The sequence below is a fragment of the Anneissia japonica genome, unplaced genomic scaffold (genome assembly GCF_011630105.1).
Source record: "Anneissia japonica isolate Jap-2015-1 unplaced genomic scaffold, ASM1163010v1 scaffold287965_len1858130_cov191, whole genome shotgun sequence".
Taxonomy (NCBI): domain Eukaryota; kingdom Metazoa; phylum Echinodermata; class Crinoidea; order Comatulida; family Comatulidae; genus Anneissia; species Anneissia japonica.
The window spans coordinates 723,253-733,152 of NW_022748342.1; the positions used below are offsets into that span (position 1 = coordinate 723,253).

Consider the following 9,900-nt stretch of genomic DNA (forward strand, 5'->3'; position numbering starts at 1 on the left):
GTTGACTTGTGGCCGAGTTGACTGTGGCCGAGTTGACTTGTGGCCGAGTTGACCTGCACTTCGTAAGCCGACACAATTAAGAAAGGTTAAGAAAGTAGACTGTAGGCCTAAGTTAGGAGAGATACTTACTGAAGGCACTAGGCCTCTAACAACTCCCTGTGCTGATTTGGCGTTAATGCACTTAATGTAAATAAATATGGTCTGCGCAGGGTTCCACACAAAATCAGGGCTACAATAGGCCTAGGCCTAGCCTAAAAAAGCTAAATTAAGGGGGCTAACAATAAGAAAGGCCGTAATAAGGCCAACTCGCTAGAGTACTACTTTACTAGCCTAGGCCCTATCTTGGCCTACAGTTTTAGTAAATAGTGTATCTGTGCAGCAGTTCGAAAATATGGGTCGTTTTCCGTGCAAATATTGCAGCAGCTCACTCAGTATTATTCTAAATATAGCCTATGCCTATTACAATTTTTTTGTCAAATATGTTTTATTGCAGGGTCGTGTAAGGACAAAGACGGTCAAGAAGGCCGCAAGAGTCATTATTGAGAAGTACTACACACGGTTAACTCTTGATTTCCACACAAACAAAAGAATATGTGAAGAAATTGCCATTATACCAAGCAAGAAATTGCGCAACAAGATTGCTGGGTAAGTTCTGAAGAATCAGTTTTTTTTATTGGTGGCTAAAACAAATTCCTGATACATAAAGAATGTTAACGTAAGTATGTGGAGTAGATTTGAAAAATAACCTACCATCAGGATTCCTGGTGTAACAATAGCCACAGCCTTTTTTAGTTATCACTGGCTAAATTAAAAAGGTATGGTAAGGTACTTTGTCACTATACAATGACACCGCAGATGGTTACACATTAGATGGAGCATCGTTTACACGTGTGCAAATTAGGAAGGATTTCATTTTAGAAATGGACCCGTTTACCACACTAGCTAGAAAACAAATTACATTACACTGATCTTAAATGTGCACACACTAAGTAGTGCTAAGGGTATTTCTTGCAAATTGAATTAATTGTCATTTGCCTCCTCATTTTCATCTTCCTGTATTGTGTAGCTGCCGATCAGATGGTTTGGTGCTAAGTATGCTTAGCCCCATCTTTATTATTCCTACTGTTAATGTACTGTTTTAAATATTGATTAGTTAATTTTTTTCTCATTTCTTTTATAGATTTGTAACTCATTTGATGAAGCGCATCCAACGTGGTCCAGTACGTGGCATTTCCATTAAACTGCAAGAGGAAGAAAGAGAGAGAAGAGACAACTATGTACCCGAAGTGTCTGCTCTAGAACAAGATATCATTGAAGTAGACCCAGACACAAAGGAGATGCTGAAGATCTTGGTGAGTTGCTCTCATAAGCCATTTTCAGGGGTTCTGACAATATTGCAGTTATAATACTGGTACACTTACTGACACACGGACCACACATACCAACCAAATATTACTGTAAATATAACGCCCTTGTATATGAATGGTTCACACATGCTGAGAGAGCCATTGGTTAATCTTTTTTTTACATGCTGATGGCATGCTTTATTGTTTATTGTTTCTGGAAAATTGTTAATAAAGCCTAAAAAAATAAATTGCTTCTTTGCCTTTCTTTTTTTAAATGATAAAAAGGGGCAGGTGGAAAAAGTTGTTTTTTTTCCCTAGATTAATCATGAAATGGAATAAAAATAACCCACAGTTGACATTTTGCAATAAATGTATGCTTAGAATGGCAATATCTTAATCAGACATTAGACAACGTTATAGGGCATCTGGCAAAAAATATAGATCAATTCACTCACATTTATTTCAGTTGGTAAAAAAAAGAGCTAAAAAAAAAACTTTTTAAAGTTTTTTGTTTTGCCACCCCAATAGGCATTCAATTCAATAGGCATTTTTCGTTTTGACTACGCGGCCAGTCTACTACCAACTAATGAACCGTGGCGGCAACGCCAAGACACTGTTCGCGTACTACACCAAGAGCTGTTTTTTTTTTTTAAGGCGACTGTGACGACGCAGCACACGTACGTAAGCCTACGGGGGGGAGTTAGTCGACCATGGTTTTATTACCAGAGAACAATGTTCCCTTGTTTTATATTTGAAAAAGGAAATGTGAAAAAAAACTTTAGTCAAATACTGTATACAAAATAAAAAGTTTCCAGAAAACTCTGAGTGATGTTTCGCTGTTGCCTAGGATCTACCTAAACTAGGCTAGGCCTAGCCCAGCCCAGCCTAAGTGTCAAAATAGTCATTAACCGGGAGAAGAGGGGTGTCAGGCCTGCTCAGGCAATTTGCCAAATGCAACGATGATGTACAAATAAATAACAATTTTAAACAGAATTTTATAGAGCAAGGTTGATCCACGATGTCAAGGCAGCACCAGATAATGTGTTTTCTCCTACCCGAAATCCACCCTGACAAGGCTAGGCTAGCAGCCTAAGCCTACGGCCCTTACCTAATTTTATGTTGTGACTATTCATTCCTCGTTTATTGCGCATGTGTATAAATAGGCCTTCATAAAACATTTAATTACTCACTTATTTTAATAATTAATTCATTATTAAACGAACAATGCTCGATCGCGGATGCGATGAAAATTGCAACCCCCAACAAAAAAGTTAACAGCGGTTTGCCAAAGAATCCGGTGATCTGATTGGTCAATATTAGGGTAGTCGCCACTATGCCAAATTCAGAAATTGGGGTTGTCACCGAAGCTGTCACTAACGCCGATTTAGCCAGTAAGGTTTGTGAGCATGCACAGATGTCTGTTACGCTCTATTAGTTCGTAGTAGACTGGCCGCGTAGTCAAAACGAAAAATGCCTAATTAGGGGTGGGTGAGGAGGGTAAACAAACATTTTTTTAGGCCTAAATATGCAGTAATATTGTGGGAATGTGACCTGCTTTCATTTCAGACACACTACTGAAAATTTATAACTTTGATGTGATGTTTTCCAGAGAATAACTATCTAGATAAGTTTTATTTAGGAAATATATATTCTAAGATGGTGGTCGTAGTAGTATTACAGTCATTACCTCTCACAGACATAGCTATAAAAATTATATGCTTCAATACAATTTTTGGTTAAATACTTTTATTGAATTTTTTTTTGTTTTTTTGTATAGAACTTTGGAACCATTCCTGGTCTACAGGTAACACAGCCGATTACATCTGGAGGATACAGAGGTGGTGCCGGAGGTGGAGGAGGAGGAACCGGATCAGCACGTACATAAACACACTGTTGTTACTCAATGTTGGCTATCTCTCTATGCTGGATGCGATTTCCAGTTGCATATCATCACTGACTCGGTTTTGAACCTTAAACATTTTGCCTGAATGTGAATACAGAAATAAAAAAATGTAGAAAAATAAGAAATGGTTTAAAAGTATCGTGTTGTCATTTGAGAATCCTGTATGTTGTTTTGTTAAGTCAGGCACTTACTGTGCCGAAGGTCGTCGTCTGACGCGATTCTATGGAGAATGCTAATGACATCGTGCAACGGATCGTTTTTAATGACGATTTGTTCAGACTGCAGCAATCAGCAGACAGTGTCATCTAGCCCTCACAGGGGAAGGGGGGTTTGATTCGTTGACCAACAGATGTACAACGTAGCGAGTGCCTGACTTTAGGGAACTTTCGGTTGTGCATCGACAATACAAACCTAGGGCGGATTGCTATAAAACGGTCTTAACTGGTAGTCTTAACTCCTCGAATAAAGCCGGCTTTATCACTTAGACGGTCTTACTAAAGTCATTCCACTAAGACCATTGCTATAAAACAGTCTTCCCTAAGACCGCTTTGAGTATTGAAACGCAAACAAGCACTCTCTAGTAACGTAAGATTTGGATCAATGTCATGCGTAGACCTATTTTTACGGACGCTGAAAAGCGTGCGGAATATTCGTCGTTCAGTTCTCCGACTTTGATGATCTAGGCCTAGGTCTTGCCATTGCACTGTTGAATTAATCAGCAGAACGCCATGACGAAAATGATTTAAGACCGTTTTAAGCCTCCTCCGAGTAGGCTTTAAAATTTAAGATGGCTAACTGGTTAGACCGTGGTATAGCAATGGTCTATAATCATAGTACTGTAACAGTTGTGATGTCATGATTATAGCCGGCTAACCGTTAAGACCTCTATAGACCGCTTATAGCAATCCGCCCCTAGAATGGATTTTTCACGTGCTGATACATACTGTACCATAAGATAAACTATTGTCATAATACACAACCAATGGTTGTCTGGCTGTTCCAGTTTTGCTGCACTAATATTTCACCAATCAATATTGTTAGTATGCCAAAATTGTCCTTTTGACTTAAAATTGTTTTATTTTTTTTTCTTAACAAATTACTGTATGCTTGACTTAAAACTTAGATCTCAAACATTGAGGTCCATTTCTTTCCTCCATGTCTATCTACACTACGTAAGCACACATGCCAACAATCACACACACCCACACAGAAAGTATATTAAGTACTGTATTATGTGAAATTGACTACCAAGCAAGTAAAAATATGTACAGCACAATATTTTCTACATACTGTAATAGTAGACTCCAAAATCGATTAAAATCAGGCTGCGGAGGAAAAAAATTTTTTGATATGTTGTAGAACTGATTTTTCTAAGACAGAAAAATGTTGTTTGACGAAAAACTGGGGAACAGTGGATGAGATACAGACTTTTTAATACTGTATTTAAAAACTGGGGGAATAAGGTGTAAAAATGGGCAGTTACGCCCCTTTTTCCACCAGTTTTTAGATATATTAAAAAACCTGTATCTCATTCACTGTTACCCAGTTTTTCGTCAAACAACTTTTCTGTCTTAGAAAAATCAGTTCTACAACATATCAAAAAATGTTTTTCCTCCGGAGCCTGACTTTAAATAAGCCTTTGAAACCCCTGAATTGTCTTTTTTTTTGGGGGGGGGGGGAAGGGGCCTTCACCCTAGCCTATTTTGGAAAGATTTTGAGCGATGCCTGACCACGTCCGCATGGTTGGGGATGAAGTGACAACAATTTGATACAATTACTGTATTTTCTTAATACGTTTTACGGGGGTGCTATCGCATCCTCTGCACCCACTCAGCATCCGCCTCAGCATGATCATAATCATGGTCATGGTTCTTCAGGAAAGTACTGCATATACTGTACTTTGAATTAGGACTGATTAATCTATATCATTTAACATTAAATATAAAAATTTCACTGTTATGAAGTGTTCAGATAAGTACATAATAATGTTACTCTTCAAGGTACAGCGCTACAGACTAGTCTCCGTGGCATACTCCCACGCCCAGAGGTAGGTATACTGTACATTGGGTTCATTCTTAACGATGTATCAAAACGGCTGGTAAAAAAAAACAAAAAAAGAAAACACACAAATGAATTATTCATTCATTAAAAACAATGGGATAATTCATTTCCAATGCAACAGATCAAGGTAACTATGTTTTTCACAGAATCTTGTGATTAATATGAACCAATTTATGGTACAGTAGGCCTATACGGTATTTTAAAGATTATAGGATCTTGTTATAAAACATGTTGCAACTAACTTGTATTTTGAAACAAAACTCTTAACAAAACATAATAGTTATTGTCCTAATCATTCATTCACCATCTCACTTTGGTTATTAGTTTATGAGTTCACCGTAGAGTATGGAAAACATAGGCCTACCTACCAGATACCTGTACAGTATCGCCAATATCATTTTGGTTACCAAGCAACATGGAGCGTCTCGTACGCATGCGAGTGTGAAGAACTTTGCGCGCGTCATAGTAACTAGGAAACGTTTTGTGTATTTTGTCCATTTTCGAGACGAGTAGCTAGATCGGTACCAGTGAATAAACTTTTTTTAAGATGGACTTTTTATTTCAAATAGCTCTCTTAAGCACATTGAATGTAAAAGGTAAGGTTTTCTGAAGTATTTGTATCTTTTGTACAATTATGAGTAAAACATATCAGCAAGAAATACGATATAACGTAACTTCAAGAATAGTATTAATTATTTTAATATTCTTAACAATTGTGTTACTGTTAGCATCTGGATGGATATCAGAATGGACAATGGGACCCCCGTGCGATGACCACCAGCAGGATGGGTATTGGAGCCAACGTTGTGATGGTTATCAATTGGCAGGTTTGTACATAGCTAGATAGCCTATGCTTTGGAGTTTTGTGAACCACAAATTTAACTTCATCCTTGTAACACATGTAATAATGTTAAACTTGCAAAATACCAAGACGAAATACTAAATATGTACAGTATTTTTGTAATACATAACGTAATGCGTTTCGTTGTTGAAATATAATACTGTAACAACTTTGGGTTGAAATAATGAAGTGTAAAAAAATGAATTACGCTACTGTGAATATTATAGAAGTTAACCAAAACCCGTCGAAGGATGGTGTATTTTTTCAATCTACTTTTATTTTTTAATGAGGAAATTATTCCAATAAACAATACTGTTTATAATAACTCGTTATGTCAACCAGTAATATTTCTTATAGGCCTATTACTGTCTTTGTTTAAATTATGTAACGATTTCCCAAAAAAAAATATCCATATTGCTCTATCACACACACAGGCCCGATAATTCACGCAGCCCATAGTAATTTCGAACTTCACGGGAATACTCCCCCACCCCACTCAATGAATTTTGTCTATTGGAGCACTGAATTTACAGTGAACGTTAGGCCTACGTGAGGAGGCCGAGTTTACTACTGGGAGCGGGGTGGTTGAGCGAAATCTCCATAACACCAATCACTTGGCTTCGTTAAGCCAGTTTTCCACAAGGCGAATTTATTCGCGCGAATCGAAAGCGTCGGTTCATGCTCATGCGCATTCACATCCATATCGGAGTTTTTCGAAGCTCAGGAAGCCGAACCGACGCTTTGATTCGTCTAGTGGAAAACCAGCTTTAAGCTGATTTGTTGTTTTGTTTATAATTATATTGTAATATTTATAATTATATTGTAGATGACATATTTGATGAGCCCGAGGTTTCAGATGATGCTTGGATGATCAGCTTCCTTCTACTTTCTTTGTTTCTCGTTATATTGCTACTCAATACCGAAAATGTGTATAGACGAATGACAATGTTGTATTCGACTGAATCCCCAAAAGTCTGGACAAGAACTTCGCAATCAAAGCGACTACACCGTCTTGAAAAATAAAATGCAATTAAATACTTATTGCAAAAATGGTTTTTAATGTGTGTTTATTAAATCATTTTTAGTTTGTTTTTGTTTTCTTTAGGGACATATAGCACCATTTTCACGATCTTCAGTTTTATAGCTGAGATATAATTGTATACAACTTAGTACCACAGTAAATTGAAGCAGACGCATTATATTAAGATTGAGCTTAATTTCAGAATATAGGCCTATATCTAATATTCAATTACGTTAATGTCAATACAATTCAATTTTTGTCAGAAAGTGAATAGTACATTTTATAACCGGGGTTACTATTCTTCGATTGTTTTTTTAAGGGTGGGATGGGTTACTATTACAGTAGTGGGTTATTATTAAGCTATAAATGAAGGACACCAATGGAGGTGAATGGGTAAAATTTTAAAGATGAGAGCCGAAGCACTTTTGTATGACAAGAATTCCGTCGGTGTGTACAAAGGAAGTCATGAAGAGGCATTGTTAGTTGGACATGTCCCATTTGAATTTGTCAACAATCTTTCCTGGATTTTAAAACTGTCAGATAGGCCTACTTGTAGTAATGGTTAAAAGCGAACATGGACTCGTGGTTCTTAGTCGCTTTGTAATATGTCGGTGAAGGAATTTTCCAAAGGAGTAAATTCATGAAAGGATCATCAACGGAGCAATCATATTGTTAAGAATGCCTATTTTGAGGCATAAATCGTGTGTTAAAAAAGCGACAAAAAATGTTGATTTGAATGTTATTTTGTCTATAGTTTTGGTGACTCTCATTGTAACCCCATGGGCAGGTGAAGGTCAGAGTGAGAAATGATTTTTTTTTAAATATATAAAGTGATTGTGCCTGGTGGTCTGGCGAATTCCAACTCTTTCTAATAGAAATGCAACTCAGCCAGACAAAAAAAAAAGACAAAAATTTAAGACAAAATAAATGTAATACCTTTTTGCATTGTCTCTTTAAGTATTAATTATAAAGGTATTTTATTATTATTATTATTTTGATTTATGTCACAATGAACTATATGGATAATACTGTATTAATTGTCAAGTAAAATGTAAAGTTTCCGGGCCCGTATATCGTATATCCAGTGGGTGGGGTGATGCGAAGTCAACATTTCCATGACAGTCGAGAATGTACTCAATATTAATCTGTGACTTTCTGCGATTTAAATATATAAAATCTTTGTTTACATCTTAAAAAGTTATCTACTCAGTCTGCCGTGATTCGGAAAAACGTAATTTATCCATGTTTTCGATTTTGGCGCACCTGTGGATGTAATCTATCATGTGAAGTGATTATATCTCCGAACAATTTTTTTGAAATATGAAATTATTATGAGAGTTCAGCATTATGTCCATCCACCAAGGCGTTATATCCACTATAAGCATTGAAAAGTTGGCAATCAACCAATCACAGAAAACAATGTATAGGCCTATAATATTACCAAGTTATGGTTTTTGTCAGAGTTCTCAGTACTATATCATGCTAAACATGTTATGGTCATACTGGACTGTAGTAATGTTAAAGACGACCATTCAACAAACAACATAAGACATATAGGTCTACATATAAAAATCATTAGGTTATTTTCCCACGTCACTCGGTGCCAGCATAAAACGTAATTTCTTAAAATTTGAATAGGCCTATATGAGGTTGATAGTCAATCAAAATTTTTTGTACTATATGTGTGGACTCCAATATGATTTAGGCCTAAGGAAATATAAATTTATATGGGTCTGAAGCTAGATGACAAAGTGTTCTGCTTAGAAGTTAAAGAGTGGACTTCCTTACGTTGTGGTCATATTAGATGCATGCATATAACGTAATTTTATGGATACTAAGATATTTTATGGCAGACGAGAATTTATAAAGTAAGCACTAATATTTTTGGCTTAACATATTCAATGTTTTTTATTTTTAATGTATTTTCCTCTGCAAAATAAAGGTTTGGCGCTATGAGATTTTGATGGAAACCTGCGCAGAACAAGACGACAATTTTTTAAAAATTAAATTCTTAATAATAGAATGTACTAAACTTTATCACACAAAAATGACGAACATTCACCAATTAGTATTTTATTGTACTTTAAATCTCACAAACAAATCATTATGGAATCAAAGGCCCACATTATGTATACCCCTATGATTTATATAGGTTTTAAAGTTATACAGATATTTTAACTCTCACTTTAAAAAAAATGTAGTTTTGATAAAGGTAAGCATTATAATATTATTCACCACAATGAAGATTAAGTAATTGAATATACATTTGGTGACCTATGATATAAGTGGTTGGCACATGGTCCTGCCAGTCGTGTAACATACATGATAAGGTCTGATAATTTCGATATAAACTAAAAAAGAAAAAAAAAAAAGAAATTAAAATTTGTGCGCCTGTTTTATTTGGTGAGACTATTAGTTTCCTCGCCATTAATCAAGACGTAAATCGTTCTATTTGAATTCAACCCCTATCTCATTGAATGTAATATATTTAATGACCAGAATCAGTTTTTTTTTCGCTCTACCCTCCTCCTAAAATACAATGGCGTATCTAGGGGACGTGGGGGTGGGGGAGGAAAGCGCACGTCCCCTAAAAACTTGCGCCCCCAGATGGTGCACATTGAGAATGTTCCAACAAAAATTACGCTTAAGTAGATAAAAAGAACAGCATATAACTTTTTGGGAGCTTGCGCCTCAAAAAAAATTGCGAACCCCATCACCCCACTCCCCC

At 36.2% G+C, this 9,900-nt stretch overlaps 2 protein-coding genes across 3 annotated transcripts in view; both read left to right on the forward strand.

Annotated features, from left to right (window-relative positions):
* LOC117120833 (40S ribosomal protein S17-like) overlaps positions 1 to 3,358 on the forward strand; it is a 4,143-nt gene extending 785 nt beyond the window's left edge. For both annotated transcript variants that reach the window (XM_033265919.1, XM_033265920.1), the window contains exons 2-4: positions 494 to 645; positions 1,181 to 1,352; positions 3,124 to 3,358. In XM_033265919.1, the coding sequence (XP_033121810.1) occupies positions 494 to 645; positions 1,181 to 1,352; positions 3,124 to 3,231 (432 nt within the window). In that variant the 3' untranslated portion in view covers positions 3,232 to 3,358. The remainder of the gene's footprint in view (positions 1 to 493; positions 646 to 1,180; positions 1,353 to 3,123) is intronic.
* Positions 3,359 to 5,504: 2,146 nt separating this feature from the next.
* Positions 5,505 to 7,201, forward strand: LOC117120884. The gene is made up of 2 exons (XM_033265983.1): positions 5,505 to 6,137; positions 6,978 to 7,201. The coding sequence occupies exons 1-2, from the start codon at positions 5,945 to 5,947 to the stop codon at positions 7,172 to 7,174; spliced, it is 390 nt and encodes a 129-aa protein (XP_033121874.1). The 5' UTR covers positions 5,505 to 5,944; the 3' UTR covers positions 7,175 to 7,201.
* Positions 7,202 to 9,900: the final 2,699 nt, after the last annotated feature.